At 42.8% G+C, this 19,486-nt stretch overlaps 2 protein-coding genes across 2 annotated transcripts in view; both read right to left on the bottom strand.

The window, feature by feature from the left end:
- Window positions 1–19,486, bottom strand: part of LOC123328868 (ATP-binding cassette sub-family C member 4) — a gene marked incomplete in the record, with an annotated part of 1,148,417 nt that overhangs the window by 392,532 nt on the left and 736,399 nt on the right.
- The window catches only part of LOC102398340 (ATP-binding cassette sub-family C member 4), an 84,879-nt gene that overhangs the window by 6,510 nt on the left and 58,883 nt on the right, over window positions 1–19,486 (bottom strand). The window contains exons 10-13 of the mRNA XM_045162439.1: window positions 17,949–18,038; window positions 15,739–15,930; window positions 5,709–5,803; window positions 5,398–5,484 (exon numbers count right to left, since the gene is read on the bottom strand). Coding sequence (XP_045018374.1) covers window positions 5,398–5,484; window positions 5,709–5,803; window positions 15,739–15,930; window positions 17,949–18,038 — 464 coding nt within the window. The remainder of the gene's footprint in view (window positions 1–5,397; window positions 5,485–5,708; window positions 5,804–15,738; window positions 15,931–17,948; window positions 18,039–19,486) is intronic.

Genomic DNA, 19,486 nt, shown 5'->3' with positions numbered 1-19,486 from the left:
GGTCTGTGATGAGAAGCAAGACCCCAGGATGTAGACACATACACTATTGCTTCATTAAGTCCAAAAGGATTCATTTTTCCCTTTGACATATCTTAGTTCAGCATTTGTGTCTAAGATTCCTGAGTGAGTAAACGTCTTCAGACTTAGCACTAAAGCTTTTAATGGAACTGTTTCTCCTTAATTCATAATTACTTGCCAACAGTCCCTGAAGGCAGATGTTAATCAAATCTGCTGGGTTTCTATGTCCAAGATGGAGCAACCCAAAAGTGGTAAAATGTTTGCTTCTTACCATTCCATCAGAGATGAAGTAATATAAATAATTACAACAAAGTGGCCAATTAATGACTTTGAAATTTTCCTAAATAATGCTTTTTATCCATCTCTAGCTGAAACTTCAGTACTTTGGCCACTTCATGCAAAGAGTTGACTCGTTGGAAAAGACTCTGATGCTGGGAGGGATTGGGGGCAGGAGGAGAAAGGGACGACAGAGGATGAGATGGCTGGATGGCATCACTGACTCGATGGACGTGAGTCTGAGTGAACTCCAGGTGTTGATGATGGACAGGGAGGCCTAGCGTGCTGTGATTCAAGGGGTCACAAAGAGTCAGACATGACTGAGCAACTGAACCGAACTGAAGAAGATAGTCTATTTTTCAAGTTTCAGAGTAAAGATTTCCAAGTTACGTCATAAAAATGATTCAAAAACAAGTTAGCTGTTAAATCTATATAAGAGCTGTGTTCAATTTACTGGGTTGGCCACAAAATTCCTTCGGGTTTTTCCATAACATCTTACAGAAAACCCAACTGAACTTTTTGGCCAATCCAGTATCATTCTCTATAGGGGCTGTGTTAAGAGGAGACACATTCCATGGTAGAGGGGATACAAGTAATTCAGAAACCGCACCTTCATCCATTCAATCAGCAAAGGTTTACTGAGGTGCCACTCTCTTGACGTACAACGCAGGCCAAGAAAGCAGACATTTCTTTGCACCATGTAAAAGGGGGATACACTGAACAAGTATAGGACATGTACTATCGGGCCATGATGTGTGCTCTGAAGGAAAAGCAAAGGGGCTGCTGTAGTTGGGGAGACACAGGAGCCCTGAGATTCTCTGGGGAATCATCCCTGGAAGAAGACACAGCAGGTGCAGGGGTCTGGGACAGAACATGCTGGGCTGAGGCACCTTCCTGCATTCATAGCTTCTAGTGGGTGGGGAGACTCATAAATAGTCAAGTGCACCCACTGAGGGCAGTGAGAAGACAGAGGGCACGGGCTCCACCTGGAGGAGGAGGAGGGAATGTCAGGTCCTGTCTTCCATCTTCCTTCTGTGTCCTGATGCACTGCTCCCTGGCTCTGGGACAGAGGGACCACTATGTATAGACAGACAGGGGTGAGAAAGGACCCCCACAAAGCCAGCACAGTGGATTACTGAGTAGGTGCGGGGAAGAGCTAGAAAGGGTGATGGGGGCAGACGGCAAAGAAGCCTGTTCTCTGAGGACCTGGAGCTGCTTCCTGAACATGGGAGGAATGGGAGGGGAGGGCAGGGGGAGGTCTATGAAAGGTTGAAGCAGGAGGGTCAGCTGTGTAGACAGCAGCATGGGAGTCTGATCAGGACAGACCTGAAAAGCTGATGACTCAGGAGGCAGGGGTCTGGTGATGTAGGGCTGATTCAGGAGAGGGTCCATGGCTGGACACAAGTGAGACTGCATCAGTTCATCTAAGGACTCTCACCTTCTATAGGTAATAGAACCCACTTAATCATCACAAAATATAGTTATAAAAATCACAAACATTAGTAACCTGGTATATATTAATATACTCATGACTAAAGGAAGATGAAAATAGCAAGTAGAAGTGTGATTCATTCACTTTTAATAGAAAATATTCACTACAACTAAGCTTCAACATGACCACCATCTCTCATAGCATATTGTTCCGTCCAATTGCCTATCTCATTGAGAACATTCTCAGTCGCTGTTGAGTGATTTCCTAAATTGCCTTTGTGATCCCTGCCCTAAGTTTCCCCAGAGAATGTGGTTCTGATTAGCATACAAGTCTTAACAAGCTTGCTTCTATTAAGTGTACATCCAAGGTCATTAAACCGAAAGGTTGGAGAGGACTTTATAAACATGTTATAAACACCTCACCTTTATAAACACCTAAGAGAGTTTTTGTGTTCAGCACACTGATACATGGCAATCCGTAAACTTTCCCTTCCCCTCCCTGTGACACAGACACAAGAGCCAGCAGAAACTGCTCTTGCAATGATGGAGAACTTGTGCAGAGGCACACAAGACAGGGTAGCAGACATTTGCAAGTTCAGGGTGGCGTGCTGGGAACAGGGAGGCTGAGCTACTCATGATGCCAGGAGAGTGGGGGATGGAAACTCATGTCTCACTACTAGTATTCCATCACTGAACTCATGACAAGCCACAAGGCACTACCTAAGGGAAAAGTCATCAGTGAAAGTATTGGTCACTCAGTCATGTCTGACTCTTTGCAACCCATGGCCTATAGCCCAGGACATTCTGTCCATGAGAATTTTCCAGGCAAGAAAAGTGCCATGCCCTCCTCCAGGGGATATTCTTGACCCAGGGATTGAACCCAGGTCTCCTGCATTGCAGGCAGATTCTTTACCATCTGAGCCACTAGGTGCTTTAAATAAGAGAAAATTTATCAAATCACAATCAAAAGAGGGTGGGAAAGGGGGGGGGTCAGATCAGAGTGTGGGCCATGCCACATGTCAGCTGCCCTGCTCTCTTTTGTTCTGAAAGATTCAATGCTAATGTGTAATTTTGTGTGTGGTAAAATATACATAACATGAAATTTACCATTTTAACTATTTTTTATGCATACAGCTCAATGGCATTAAGTACATTCACATCATTGTGTAACCATCACCACCATCCATCTCCAGAGCTCTTTCATTGCCCCAACACTAAGCACCTTTCACATACAGCCTTCAGTGGTACCCACCTCATGACCCCTGCTTAATGGATGTGGAATCCCAGCTCCTCATATCCAGAGCTCAGAGCTCCTCACATATCTCTCTCACTCACTCCACTAATCTGCTTAAGTCTCTTTATTTGCTATTTAGGATTTGCTGTGAATGAATTCTGTTCCCCCAAAAATTCATATGATGGCACATTGACCACCAGAACCTTAGAATCTGGTGACAGAACCTTTAAAGAGGTAATTGTTACCCTCAATTATAGTGGGCCTAATCCAATATGACTGGTGTTCTTAGAAGAGGAGACTAAGACATAAGGACAGAAACACAGGGGTGTGCATGAACAGAGGGAGGACCATGTCTGAGGACACAGTGAGGAAGCTGTCATCAGAAGATAAGGAAAAGGTCTAAGGGGAAACCAAACTGCCCACACCTTGATCATGAGAGTCTAGCCTTTAGAACTGTGAGAGAATGAATTTCTATTATTTATGCACTGCTCCCCCAGCTCTGCCATCTCTGACAGCCTGCTGTGACTGAATGTTTATGCCCTCAAAATACACACACTGAAACCTAATCCCCACTGTGAAAGTACTGGAGATGGGGCCATTGGGAGGTGACAGGTCATGAGGGTGGAGTCTGCCTGAATGGGACTAGTGCCTTTATAAAAGGGACCCACACGGCTCCCTCACCCCTTCCACCACATGAGGACACAGGAATTGGGTCCTCACCAGACACCAAATCTGCCAACACCCTCACCTTGGACTTGCCTGAGCTCTGGTTTCTGTGAGATCAGCCTGGACAGACACAGCCCCAGCAAACTAACACATGACCTGACAGCGAGAATTCCCAAACAGCTTCTCTCTGCTGTACAACCTGCCTCCTCCAGGCGAGGACATGCCTTCTGTTCTCACAGCCTCGCTTCCTGTGCTTCTACTCTTCCTCCAGCAAAGGGAGCTGGGTCTTATTTTCAGCCTCTACATACATACCCAGCCTGCACGCCCCCAGGGCACTTCCCGCCCAGCCCGGGACACAGTGAGCTTTCCAACATCCACTTCCATTCAGCACTTACTATCCTGTATAGTGAAGTCGCTCAGTCGTGTATGACTCTTTGCAACCCCATGGTCTGTAGCCTACCAGGCTCCTCGCTCCATAGGATTCTCCAGGCAAGAGTACTGGAGTGGATTGCCATTTCTTTCTCCAGGGGATCTTCCCGATCCAGGGATCCAACCCAGGTCTCCCGCATTCCAGGCAGACGCTTTAACCTCTGAGCCACCAGGGAAGCAGAAACCTCTAAACCCTGACTCAGCTGACCTTTTCCCAGGCATCTGTCTTAACAAGCTCCACATTGACACAGGTTCCTCAGAGGCAGAAATGAGAACTGGGCATCCTAGTCTCCCTTATTCTTCCCAGTATGGGTCCTTCCCCTCTCCTGGCTCTCCGTCCTCCTTATAAATTAAAAGGTTTTGTGCAGGGACATCTGTAAGGGCATTGATCCCAGTGCACACAGCAGGGCATTAATAAGTGCAGCTGGAAGGCTTGTTGCCTTTAACAAGGTGAACAACAGCAAGGTAAGCAACCATGGGGTAGATGTGGACGCTGTTTTAGCAAAAGCAAGCTCGTGCGGCTTTCAAAAAGCCCAGTCTAGACTCCATCAGAGGCTTCAGTAAGCATGTATTAGGACACATTATTCACAGAAAAGCATAAGAGTTGTTTTACTTCAGTCATTCTGTGGCCAGGCAAAAGCAATTTGTATTCCAGAAATACAAAAATGAGAGTCAAGATTTCCACCAGATTCTAGATCTCTAGTTCCACATTCAGGCTAACCCTACATCATGGGTCTAAGTATTAAATCAAATAAGCATCCATGAAGCAACGCTAAACGATTAAATTCATACTTAGATGTGGAATAAGTTAGTCTTAATTCTAGGCCTTATTAAGAATTTGCAAACCTACAGAATAATAAGCATAAACCAACAGGGCCTTTCCACAGAAGCCCTGTGTCAGTACCGAAAATTTTGCTTCTAATGTGCCTTAAACACATGATGGAGGAAAAGGACTGACACTAAGTACTAGATTACTGAGTCCAACTCTATGATTTAAAAACCATTCACCATCTTTCTTACTTCAAGGCTCTGGATCCATCACAGTGTCTGGTTATCAACTGCAGGTCACGGGGAAATCTCCCATCTATTCCTCACTCCCTAAAGCACAGACCCCACTGTCCTTCACACATTGGAAGCACCTGCTGTATTTTCCTGTCCTGACCTCATCATGATGCAAAATTTCTCTACGATGGATCTTCTGTGGAGGGAAGAGAGGGGAGAGAGGGACACCAGGGCAGAGTGAGCTGAGTCTCCTGAAGCACAAAGGCTTTCCTGAGCTCTCTTCCCCAATCTCTACAGGGTTGCTGGAAAGCAGAGATGATAGAAAACAGGAGCTAACTCACTGTTCGAACAAGTGCCTGCTGACTCCTGCATCCACTGCGCTGAGCGGATCGTCCAGGAGGTAGATGTCTGCGTCCTGATACACGGCTCTAGAAAACGTAGAGAGACGTCAGGAGAGGATACTACACACTCCCTGGGTCCCATCTCTGAATTCATGACGGCATTCAACAACTCCAGATTCATTCCAGGAGCCCAGGGAAAGGGCCAAGACCCTGCTTCACACAGGCCAACCCGGTGAGCGGGGTCTGTGTGCTCACGTCCACTGGGAGGTGCAGAGGAGGAGGGGCAGGATGGCAACTGAAACCCCATTTACCTGGCAAGGCTGACCCAGGCTTTCTGTCCTTCACTCAGCGGGGTTCCCCGGTCTCCTATCTCAGTTAGATCATTTTCCTTCAAAAGCTGTAAATCCTACATGGAGATAGAAAAGGAGAAGAAAAAAAAAAAAAAAGATCTAAAATATGTTCTGCTCCTGCCATCCTAACTTTTTAGCATCAGTTCTCCCCACAGTGTTTGATCAACAACAACGAGTATATTTCATAGTGGCTAAACCATAACACTGAACAATTTAAAAAATCCTCAGGTTTTCTTTTTGTTTGTTTGTTTTCATTCTGCAGTTTTTCACAACATTTATGCATCTGACCATTCTAACAGATATTTATTGTGGATCAATATACACCAGGCATTGTTCTGGGCACAATGAATTCGGCCATGAGGAAACAAAGCCCCTAGAGTTTCTGTCCACAGTGGGGGATGAACAATAAGGAAAATTAACCTGAGTGCAAGTACTGAGGATGAGAAGGAAAAGGAAGCGGGCTCAGGGGGGTGGAGAGTAAAGGAGGGAAGTGAGTCCACACTGGGGTGTGAGGGCTCTGCTCAGAGGAGGGTGAGCAGATCCGGGAGAGGGGGAGGGGCTCAGGCAGACCTGGAGAGGCTGCTCCACACAGAGGGATGGGCTAGTGCAGGGGCCACGGGGAGATGCCCAAGGTGTTCAGGACAAGCAAGGAGGCAGGAGAGCGGAGCTGAGTAAGAATGAGTGAAGTGAGGGCAGAGACAGAGCAGGAGGAGCCTGGGGTCACTCCAGTAACAGGAGGAGAGGGAGAAGGGAGGACTGACCTGGTCTGAGATTTCTACAGAATCACTCCTGAGCTTTGCAGAAAACAAGCAGTATGGGAGAATGAGTGAGGATAGATACAAGTATGGAGGCTACTGGAATAATCTAAGTGAGAGACTACAGTGGCCAGGACCACAGTGGGAGCAGCAGGGATGGAGAGATGGAGCACACTCCAGACACATTCTGAAGGCAGTCTGTAAGACCCACTGATGGGATGGGTGTGGGTTGTAAGAAGAGCACCATGGTGTTTGGAGCATGAGGAAGAACAGGGTCACCGTTTACTGAGTTGTTACTGATGAAAGTCAAAGTGAAAGTCGCTTAGTTGTGTCTGACTCTTTGTGACTCCATGGAATTCTCCAGGCCAGAATACTGGAGTGGGTAGCCTTTCCCTTATCCAGGTGATCTTCCCAACCCAGGAATCAAACCCAGGTCTCCCACATTGCAGGCGGATTCTTTATCAACTGAGCTATCAGGGAAGCTCTGCTACTGATGATTGATGCCTATTTTCTCATTAATCCAACAGGGGGACCCCATTCACAGTGTGTGAATCACAACATGCAAAGCTTGTGACCATGAGGACAAGAAAGAGGGTGTCTCCATCATAACCCTCCCTGACAGCCACAAAGACACACAGACAGACACAGGTTCCCTGCTCACTCAGAGCTTAACAAGGGAGGATCAAATGAAAAGCAGCAACTGTTCTGTCATGAAAATTCATTATTTCATCTTATTTCTTCATCAAGCTCAGAAGTTAATACCATCTCTCCCTCCTGGTTTTCATACCATTTTAAGATAGGCTCCAGCCATACATACACACACACTGTTTTCTGAACCTCCGTTTCACTGTTGACAGTCCTTGCAAACTGTTATTACTTTTTATCCTTTAATTTTATTAATGTATTTTTCTGGTTTCCTTCCCCAAATAGCATCCCATTATAGTACAGCAATCGCAACATGCTCTAGAAAAGTTCACTCTTTCACTTAGCTCAGTTCGAGCATAAGAAACAGGCTCTCTTCAACTCTGGTGGTAGGACTTTGAGTGTGTTGTTGACTTTGCAAATTATTAATGGACAAGTCCCAGATGGGAAGAACATTTTAAAGGATTTGAGGTAAAATCCAAGTCAGGCTAATTTCCCAGCCAGGATTTTCTGATTAGGTTAAAGGGAAAAGCCTGACTTGAGCATATATTACAATTCTTCCCACTGACAGGAAAGTGTTCTTATTCATGTTATTTTCCTCTAAGTTAAATTTAACCAATTTTCACTGAACAGCAGATACACAAACTAGAGGCGAACTAGGAAATGAAGAAGCTGGTTTGATATCATCTACCAAAAACATACCAAGGACCCTTCAGCAATGGTGGAGACTTAACAGTAGAAATGCTATGGAGCAGATTGTTGAAACAGTTGATGAGCGCCCTGGCAGAAGAGGGTTGGATTCTGGAGTCAAACAATGGAACCCCACACCTTCCTTTACTGCTTGTCTTCCGTTTGGAATTGCCCCTCCTCTCACGGCCTGTCAATATCCTGCCCATCCTTCCAGGCTCAGCCCAAACACACTCTCCCAGGAAACCATCCTGGACTCACTCTCTTCCTGCTGGGTTCCTAAGGCTTTGCATATATTTCTTCTGAAGGACCTGCCCTATTCTGCTCAATAATTTGTATGCGTGCACATAGCTTCTCTCAGCTCCTAGTGGGTAAGATCTGTGAACCAAGCACTGTGCTACACCCTGATACTGATTATCTCTAATCTTTGCAACAAGCTACATGGTAAGTACTGACCCCATTTCCCAGATGAGGAAACTGAGACTAAGTGAGGTCACATCACTGTTCTGAGGGTCAGTTCAGTTCAGTTGCTCAGCCGTGTCTGACTCTTTGTGACCCCTTTGACTGCAGCAGGTCAGGCCTTGCTGTCCATCGCCCATTCCCGGAGTTTACTCAAACTCATGTCCATTGAGTCGGTGATGCCATCCAACCATCTCATCATCTGTCGTCCCCTTTTCCTCTTGTCTTCAATCTTTCCCAGCATCAGGGTCTTTTCTAATGAGTCAGTTCTTCGTATCAGGTAGCCAAAGTATTGGAGTTTCAGCTTCAGCATCAGTCCATCCAAGGAACATTCAGGACTGATTTCCTTTAGGATGGACTGTTTGGATCTCCTTGCAGTCCAAGGGACCCTCAAGAGTCTTCTCCAACACCACAGTTCAAAAGCATCAATTCTTCGGAGCTCACCTTTCTTTACAGTCCAACTCTCACATCCATACATGACTACAGAGAAAACCATAGATTTCACTAGATGGACCTTTGTTGGCAAGTAATGTCTCTGCTTTTGGATATGCTGTCTAGGTTGGTCATAACTTTCCTTCAAGGAGTAACTGTCTTTAAATTTCATGGCTGCAATCACCAACTGCAGTGATTTTGGAGCCCAAAAAAATAAAGTCTGTCACTGTTTCTACTGTTTCCCCATCTATTTCCCATGAAGTGATGGGACCGGATACCATGAGCTTAGTTTTCTGAATGTTGAGCTTTAAGCCACCTTTTTCACTCTCCTCTTTCCCTTTCATCAAGAGGCTCTTTAGTTCTTCATTTTCTGCCATAAAAGTGGTGTCATCTGTATATCTGAGGTTTTTTATATTTCTCACGGCAATCTTGATTCTAGCTTGTGCTTCATCCAGCCCAGCATTTCTCATGATGTATTCTTCATATAAGTTAAATAAGCACGGTGACAATATACAGCCTTGATGTACTCCTTTCCTAATTTGGAACTAGTCTGTTGTTCCATGTCCAGTTCTAACTGTTGCTTTCTGACTTGCATACAGATTTCTCAAGAGGCAGGTCAGGTGGTCTGGTATTCCCACCTCTTGAAGAATTTTCCAGAGTTTGTTGTGGTCCACACGGTCAAAGTTTTGCATTGTCAATAAAACAGAAATAGATGTTCTTCTGGAATCCTCTTTCTTTTTTGATGATCCAGCATATGTTGGCAATTTGATCTCTGCTTCCTCTGAATTTTCTAAATCCATCTTGAGCATCTGGAAGTTTACAGTTCATGTACTGTTGAAGCCAAGCTTGGAGAATTTTGAGCATTACTTTGCTAGTATGTGAAATGAGTGCAATTGTGTGCTTTTGAGCATTCTTTGGCATTGCCTTTCTCTGGGATTGGAATGAAAACTGACATTTTCCAGTCCTGTGGCCACTGCTGAGTTTTCCAAATTTGCTGACATATTGAGTGCAGCACTTTCACAGCATCATCTTTTAGGATTTGAAATAGTTCAACTGGAATTCCATCACCTTCACTAGCTTTGTTCATAGTGATACTTCCTAAGGCCCACTTGACTTTCCATTCCAGGATATCTGGCTCTAGGTGAGTGATCACACCATCGTGATTTTCTGGGTGGTGAAGATCTTTTTTGTATAGTCCTTCTGTGTATTATTACCATCTCTTCTTAATATCGTCTGCTTCTGTTAGGTTCATACCATTTCTGTCCTTTATTGTGCCCATCTTTGCATGAAATATTCCTTTGGTATCTCTAATTTTCTTGAAGCGATCTCTAGTCTTTCCCATTCTGTTGTTTTCCTTGATTTCTTTGCATTGATCACTGAGGAAGCCTTTCTTATCTCTCCTTGCTATTCTTTGGAACTCTGCATTCAAATAGGTATATGTTTCCTTTTTGGCTATTGAACAGAAGAACTAGAATCTGACCCAGCTCATGTCAGTTCATAGACTTCTGCTCTTTCACACCATAGTGCCTCTAGTTTCCATGCTTATCCATGGTGTTGTGCTGCCTTTCAATTGAGGAAGTTTAGAAGTAAGAACTTCTTAAAAAGTGAGCAATGGATGAAGGTGTAAGGGGGCATGTAAACAGAGACCCTAACCAGGGTGTGTCTCTTTCTTCACAAGAAAAGCAAGGTCACCAAAGAAAGGGGCACACCCTGGCTGGGTCTCTGGAATTTGATCTGGGTGTCAGGAGCTGGATGTGATTAAGGCAAAGAGGAAATGCCTGAAATATGTTTACTCCTCACCCCACCTTCCATGGAATCTAGGGTTATGCAGAAACAGATCTGAACTTGAGCTGTAAACTCAGAGATGAGCTGTTTGATCCCTCAAGTATCAGTTTCTCCTACTATAAAATGAAGATAGGAACATCAAGGATACTCATAAAGAATTAATAAATCATGTGACCATGCATAAGCACGCCAGCTGCGAAGGACCGCGCAGAAGCGTGGCTGAGAGGAGCTACCCCTCACCCAAGGTAAAGGGCAGCAACCGAGAGTGCCAGACTGCGACGGTGCAGGGGCGGCCAAGAGGAGCTACCCCACGTCTGAGGTCAGGGGCGGCAGCAGAGATAAGCAACCCCATGTCCAAGGAACGGCGGCTGCATGGGCGCAGGAGGGCCGAGAGGAGCTATTCCATGTTCAAGGTCAGGAGGGGTGGCCGTAAAGAGATACCCCTCATCCAAGGTAAGAAGCAGCGGCTGCGCTTTGCTGGAGCAGCCATGAAGAGATACCCCATGATAAAGGTAAGAGAAACCCAAGTAAGACAGTAGGGTTGTGAGAGGGCATCAGAGGGCAGACACACTGAAACCATAATCACAGAAAACTAGCCAATCTGATCACACAGACCACAGCCTTGTTTAACTCAAAGACACTAAGCCATGCCATGTGGGACCACCCAAGATGGACGGGTCATGGTGGAGAGGTCTGACAGAATGTGGTCCACTGGAGAAGAGAATGGCAAACCATTTCAATATTCTTGCCTTGAGAACCCCATGAACAGTATGAAAAGGCAAAATGATAGGATACTGAAAGAGGAACTCCCAGGTTGGTAAGTGCCCAATATGTTACAGGAGATCAGTTGAGAAATAACTACAGAAAGAATAAAGGGATGGAGCCAAAGCAAAAACAATACCCTGTTGTGGATGTGACTGGTGATAGAAGCAAGGTCTGATGTTGTAAAGAGCAATATTGCATAGGAACCTGGAATGTTAGGTCCATGAATCAAGGCAAATTGGAAGTGGTCAAAGAGGAGATGGCAAGAGTGAACATTAACATTTTAGGAATCAGCAAACTAAAATGGACTGCAATGGCTGAATTTAACTCAGATGACCATTATATCTACTACTGTGGGCAGGAATCCCTTAGAAGAAATGGAGCAGCCATCATGGTCAACAAAGAATCCGAAATGCAATACTTGGATGCAATCTCAAAAACGACAGAATGATCTCTGTTCATTTCCAAGGCAAACCATTCGATATCATGGTAATCCAAGCCTATGCCCCAACCTGTAATGCTGAAGAAGCTGAAGTTGAACACTTCTATGAAGACCTCCAAGACCTTTTAGAACTAACACCCAAAAAAGATGTCCTTTTCATTATAGGGGACTGGAATGCAAAAGTAAGAAGTCAAGAAACACCTGGAATAACAGGCAAATTTGGCCTTGGAGTAACAGAGTTTTGCCAAGAGCATGCACTAGTCATAGCAAACACCCTCTTCCAACAACACAAGAGAAGACTTTACACATGGACATCACCAGATGGTTAACACTGAAATCAGATTGATTATATTCTTTGCAGCCAAAGATGGACAAGCTCTATACAGTCAGCAAAAACAAGACTGGCAACTGACTGTGGCTCAGACCATGAACTCCTTATTGCCAAATTCAGACTTAAATTGAAGAAAGTAGGGAAAACCACTAGACCATTCAGGTATGACCTAAATCAAATCCCTTATGATTATACAGTGGAAGTGAGAAATAGATTTAAGGGACTAGATCTGATAGACAGAGTGCCTGATGAACTATGGATGGAGGTTCGTGACATTGTACAGGAGACAGGGATCAAGACCATCCCCATGGAAAAGAAATGCAAAAAAGCAAAATGGCTGTCTGAGGAGGCCTTTCAAATAGCTGTGAAAAGAAGAGAAGTGAAAAGCAAAGGAGAAAAGGAAAGATGTAAGCATCTGAATGCAGAGTTCCAAAGAATAGCAAGGAGAGATAAGAAAGCCTTCCTCAGCGATCAATGCAAAGAAATAGAGGAAAACAACAGAATGGGAAAGACTAGAAATCTCTTCAAGAAAATCAGAGATACCAAGGGAACATTTCATGCAAAGATGGGCTCGATAAAGGACAGAAATGGTATGGACCTAACAGAAGCAGAAGATATTAAGAAGAGGTGGCAAGAATACACAAAAGAACTATACAAAAAAAGATCTTCACAACCCAGATCATCACGATGGTGTGATCACTGACCTAGAGCCAGACATCCTGGAATGTGAAGTCAGTGGGCCTTAGAAAGCATCACTACGAACAAAGCTAGTGGAGGTGATGGAATTCCAGTTGAGCTATTTCAAATCCTGAAAGATGATGCTGTGAAAGTGCTGCACTCAATATGCCAGCAAATTTGGAAAACTCAGCAGTGGCCACAGGACTGGAAAAGGTCAGTTTTCATTCCAATCCCAAAGAAAGGCAATGCCAAAGAATCCTCAAACTACCACACAATTGCACTCATCTCACACACTAGTAAAGTAATGCTCAAAATTCTCCAAGTCAGGCTTCAGCAATACATGAACCGTGAAATTCCAGATGTTCAAGCTGGTTTTAGAAAAGGCAGAGGAACCAGAGATCAAATTGCCAACATCCGCTGGATCATTGAAAAAGCAAGAGAGTTCCAGAAAAACATCCATTTCTGCTTTATTGACCAAAGCCTTTGACTGTATGGATCACAACAAACTGTGGAAAATTCTGAAAGAGATGGGAATACCAGACCACCTGACCTGCCTCTTGAGAAACCTATATGCAGGTCAGGAAGCAACAGTTAGAACTGGACATGGAACAACAGACTGGTTCCAAATAGGAAAAGGAGTACGTCAAGGTTGTATATTGTCACCCTGATTATTTAACTTATATGCAGAGTACACCATGAGAAACGCTGGGCTGGAAGAAAGCACAAGCTGGAATCAAGATTGCCAGGAGAAATACCAATAACCTCAGATATGCAGATGACACCACATCTGCAGATGGCAGAAAGTGAAGAGGAATTAAAAAGCCTCTTGATAAAAGTGAAAGAGGAGAGTGAAAAAGTTGGCCTAAAGCTCAACATTCAGAAAACTAAGATCATGGCATCTGGTCCCATCACTCATGGCAAATAGATGGGGAAACAGTGGAAACAGTGTCAGACTTTATTTTGGAGGGGCTCCAAAATCACTGCAGATGGTGACTTCAGCCATGAAATTAAAAGACGCTTACTCCTTAGAAAGAAAATTATGACCAACCTAGATAGCATATTGAAAAGCAGAGACATTACTTTGCCAACAAAGGTCCGTCTAGTCAAGGCTATGGTTTTTCCAGTAGTCATGTATGGATGTGAGAGTTGGACTGTGAAGAAAGCTGAGTGCTGAAGAATTGATGTTTTTGAACTGTGGTGTCGAAGAACATTCTTGAGAGTTCCTTGGACTGCAAGGAGATCCAACCAGTCCATTCTAAAGAAGATCAGTCCTGGGTGTTCGTTGGAAGGACTGATGCTAAAGCTGAAACTCCAATACTTTGGCCACCTCATACAAAGAGTTGACTCATTGGAAAAGACTCTTATGCTGGGAGGGATTGGGGGCAGGAGGAGAAGGGAATGACAGAGGATGAGATGGCTGGATGGCATCACTGACTCGATGGACATGAGTTTGAGTAAACCCCGGGAGTTGGTGAATGACAGGGAGGCCTCACGTGCTGAGATTCATGGGGTCGCAAAGAGTCGGACACGGCTGTGCGACTGAACTGAACTGAACTGTTTCCTGTTTATGTGTGTGCATGCACACGTGTGAGAGACAGATACAAAAATGATTTGCACATGAACTCTGAATAAATAGGAGCTATTGTCTCACTGTTTCACATTTGTTTCCCCTCTTCTTTTCTTACCCAGTCTATGTACCATTTAATAAAAATCTAGCTCATTCCTCCTAACTTCACATCATTTCTGCAAAAGCACAATCTCCCATTAACGCGAGCCCAAGAGAAAGAAATAGCAGCCATTAAATGAATAATTCTGTTCTGTCCACATTATCATAAAATGCTGCTCACCTGATACTGTCTATGGTGTTCAAGCCATTGTTCAAGCAGAATTACTATTTCCTCACAAAGAGAGTTTGCAGCCTTTAACACCAAACCTTTGAAAGTCTGTCCCAGCTTTTTCCTCACTGTATAAAAGAATATTCAGATGTCCAAACTGCCCTGAAGAGACCAGGGGGAGCCCTTTAAAACTGTTTTTCACTGATGTTTATAATCCAAGAGAATAACAAACTATTTATCAGTATTTACATTTTTCTTTGTTTCTGCCAAATTATATTCTATCAGATAAGTTTAGTTTTCCTCATTCATTCACTAATTTCATCTAAATCCTAATGTAGAGTTAAACATTTCACTTTGCCATTTTCTGTGAAAATCAATGCCCTTTCTGAAAATAATCTCTTCTCCAACAAAATGATACAGTATTAAGAAGAAACATAAGCATTCTATTTTCTTTAAATAATAAATTATAAATTAAAAATGAAGTAACGCGGGAAACCTACAGACTAAAAGGGATCGAGGAGGCAACAACCAAGCACAATGGACAGACCTTATGTGGAATCTGATTCCAACAACAGTGAACAAGATTTCTCAGTGGGATGTCTAACAACATGTAAACTCAGATTAGAAGGTTGATGACATTCAGGAATTTGGGTTATTTTTCAGGTGAAATAATGTGGTGATTTTTTTCCAAAGGGAAAAGATTTTTTTTCTCTTAGACGAAACTAATGAAATGTAGACAGATGAACTAATATGATGTCTAGGATCTGCTCCAGAATAATGTAGGTTGGGGGTGGGGCAGGCAGAGCACAGGGGTAGAGATGCAGCAAGACCGGCCACCGGCTGATCCTGGCTGAAGCTGGGAGTGGTACATGAGGATTCATTACACTGTGCTTGCTATTTTAGAAATTTCTATAATTGTTAAAAGTGAATGAAACTTCATAGAATGGACTGATCCCCTCAAGGGGAAAAAAAAAAAAGGCATTCTGTGAGTGTTATCACATCAGGATTAAAACAGCAATGTATATACCTGCATATTTACCCAGAAGACCAGTTTTAAATAATCAGCAACAAAGATTTTTCAAATTAAAAAAATAAATAAAAACTCTCAACAAATCTTGTACGTTAAACCAATACTATTATTATTTAAAATTCAAGTATATCCAACTTAGGAGTCATTACCTACCTCTTTCAAAGCACAAGCCTTTATTACTTTTTCATATCGTTCTTCTTCATATTTCTTCCCAAATAAAATGTTACTCCTCACAGTTCCTGAGAACACCCAAGGCTGCTGAGAAACATACACGATCCTCCCATGCACGCTGGCCTGCCCCTGGCTCGGGGGCAGCTCCCCCAGCAGAGCACGTAACAGTGATGACTGAAACAGACGGCAATACACACACATGAACAGGCAGCACTCAGGACGGAACATGCCCCGCAGCACAGACGACCCCACCTTGGCGCTTGATACATGATAGAACGCTTGTGTTTAGAACAGGATAATGTATAGTTCTGGCAGTTGCAACCAAAAAGTTGAAAATAACACTGTTGGTCAATGTAAACCCACAGTTGACAAGAAATACTAATAAAATGCTATAACAATCTACTGTGCCCAAGAATTTCCCCCAAATGAAGCGCTATACTCAACAAAGACTAAATAAAAATGTTTAACATTCTTAACTAGCAGAGCAGCCCAGCAGGATGTGTATTTCTTGCATCTGATGTTTATGCAGCTGTTCCTACATCTGAGTATCCTTCACTTGGCAAATACTTGTTAAGAAGCTACATGTAAAAACTATATCCAAAGATAGGAATGCATTGTTTAACAATTCAGCAGAAGCATACCTCCTTGCTAACACCGTAATAGTTTAGATCAGATGATGAACCCTCCTAGAACTATTATGCTTTGTGTGCTCTGTTGCTTTATGTCTCATTTTAATTGAACATTAAGGGAATGTAGTATTTTAATCATAGCTCTGCCAATATGTTTATCTAGAGGCCTGTTGCCATTTTTGTCTTTGAAATTTTTGTTGCCAAGAAAGGCAAGATTACGTTTTTTTTTTTTTTTTCCAGATTGAGTTGGTGTAGTGTATTCTTGGTTATCAAATACTCACAATTATGTAAAGTTTAAAAAATAAAATAAAATTTAAAAAAAGAAAAAAAAATACTCATAGCTTTGGGACTTTGAAATGGTAAATATTCATGATGTGTGAAACAGCATGATACATAACTGTAGGTCTTCATTACATAAAAATGGATGCTTAGTTGTGAAGATACACAAACGAGACCTAGAAGGACATGTCATGGTAAACTGCTTGTGATTCTGAATGACTTCGTTTTTTGCTTCTTGTGCTTTTTGGTTTCCTATTATGCACATGTTAACTTTTAAGAAATAAATGTTATTTTAAAAACCTTAAAAAATAAAAGAAAAGAAAAGAACTCTGAAGTGAGTTGTGTCCAAAGAGCAAAAGTCCATCACAGAAGAAATCATCAACCTCTCATGTACACACTTACGTTTAGATCTCTGTATTTTGTTGTACAGAACACAAGAGACTAAGTGCATGTACACATGTCCTTCAAATCTTGTACACCACACAGATGTGGTGTGTCTGTGTCCCCACATCACAGTGCTAGCGCACTGGGCTAAAATAATCTGCCTGCATATCTGTCTCACCCCAGAACCTGGTTGTCTCTGGATGGCAGACGTGTCAGGGTCTCGCTCACATCTGTTTCTTTAGCTCCAGCACATGGCTGCACATTCACTACATGTGCACTGAGCGGATCAAGTCAAGTCATATGAGAAAACGCTCAAAGCTTCCTGGAAGAGCCTTCACAACCTCCAGACTTCCTAGAGGGACCACCGTCACAAAAAGAAGTCCCCACTGTCTCATTCTGTCCTGAATAGATGTCACATAAATAATTTCCTTCCCTGAGATGTCCAAACATCCGACAAGCAGCTCCCAACTGTGCAACATGAAGCACCAAGAAGGAAAACACAGTGTGCGTTTACCCAGATTTATGTGGCCGTGAAACCTTCTTGCAAAACGAATGTCCCATGGAACACACCTGGAGGAAAGCGATTCTAGATTTGCCCAGTTCAAACTGTGTTATACACAGCTTTAGGCTCAACCCTTAAGAATTTTTTAAAATATTTATTTATTTATTTTTGGCTGTGTTGGGTCATAGTTGCAATACTTAAGATCTTCCATTGCAGCACACAGGCTTAGTTGCCCTGAGGCATGTGGGATCTTAGTTCCCCGACCAGGGATCCAACCCGTGTCTCCTGCATTGGAGGGCAGATTCTTAACCACTGGACCACCAGGGAAGTCCCTCAACCCTGAGAATTTAACAGGGGCTGTGGCATTGCAGCAAGCTGAACAAGGTATCATGGCTTACCTTTCCTGCTCCCACAGGTCCAACCACAACCAACAGTTCACCAGGTCTGACAGTAAACGAAAGGCCTTGTAGGGTTGGGGTCTCTGATTCCTGCAAATTAAAGTTTATAAAGATGTGCCCCTTTCAATAAAGTAACACACATTACTTCAGAAAATGGAGAAAATAACAAAATAGTCATTGATGTGCTAAACATAGCCCACATTTTTCTCCTTCCTATTTTAAGACAATGTGTTCTACAGGACTTTTCATCCAATCTTGTCTCTTACAGGGTCTGAAACAACTTCAGTTGCCTTTAGAAGGCTCCTTTTACCAGCTATCCATATGAACACAGTATTAGATAGCCACAGAATTTAGCAGTTGAAATGACAAGCTGAAATTTGAAATGCAAATTTTATGATGTATACTAACTTATTAAAATAATATACTTAATAGGATAGTCAATATAGGAAGTTTTTAATCATTTATGTTTTCATTATGACCCTTGGTTTTAACTATTTCATTAATCTCCACGATGTGGCAGCTTAAGTACATGATTAGCCTGGCCCTCTACTAATAAATTGAAACCTCCACTATCTCTCCCTTTTCATTTGATAAAGAATGAATCTCAGTAATGCTAAGGAAGCAGGTCAGTTTGTATGATGAAGTCTTTCTTGGCAAAGTAACTCTTATAAATACCCGCCAAAGCTCTAACTTCACAAGAGCTCTAATTTAACACCAACAATGACAACAAAAAAAATAGGGAATTAAGAAATTAATTATGACTTTGTGGGTCAGAGTGATGAGACCTCAATTTTAATATGTGTTACATGCGTTACCTGTCCTGGCTAAACAGGGGCCATAAAGTACTTCTGCTGTAAGAAAGCAAAAAAATATGGAGGTACATGCAACAGCACACAATCCAGTGTGAGGGAGAAGCCATGCCAATTACAGGTCATATTCCTGAGAGACTTAAGGGTGTGTGTATGTCTTTACATGTTCTTAGTGTTAAGAAAATTGTCAGTAACTGATAATTTTTGTTTTTAAAGAGAGGTTACAGTTCATCAGTAAAATGCCCAAAAAACTTAAAGTACAAAGTCTGAACAAACTATTGCAATAATCTTCAAAATGAAAAAATTTCTCTGGGAAGAAATGAAGTATAAAACATTAACTTTTTTTTCTTTTTTAGAAACTTTTTGCTGCGGGTGTACATGTGTGCCCCATCCTGAAACCCCCTCCAACCTCCCTCCCCATTCCATCCTTCTGGGTTGTCCCAGTACACCTGCTGTGAATGCCCTGTTTCATGCATCGAACTTTGACTGGTCATCTATTTCACATATGGTAATATATATGTTTCAATACTATTCTCTCAAATCATCCCACCCTCACCTTCTCCCACAGAGTCCAAAAGTCTGTTCTTTATATCTGTGTCTCTTTTGCTGTCTTGCATATAAGGTCGTCGTTACCATCTTTCTAAATTCCATGTATATGCTTTAATATACTGTATTGGTATTTTTCCTTCTGACTTACTTCACTCTGTATAATAGGCTCCAGTTTCATCT

Source organism: Bubalus bubalis, chromosome 13, assembly GCF_019923935.1.
Source record: "Bubalus bubalis isolate 160015118507 breed Murrah chromosome 13, NDDB_SH_1, whole genome shotgun sequence".
Taxonomy (NCBI): domain Eukaryota; kingdom Metazoa; phylum Chordata; class Mammalia; order Artiodactyla; family Bovidae; genus Bubalus; species Bubalus bubalis.
This window is presented reverse-complemented; position numbering and strand designations above follow the sequence as displayed.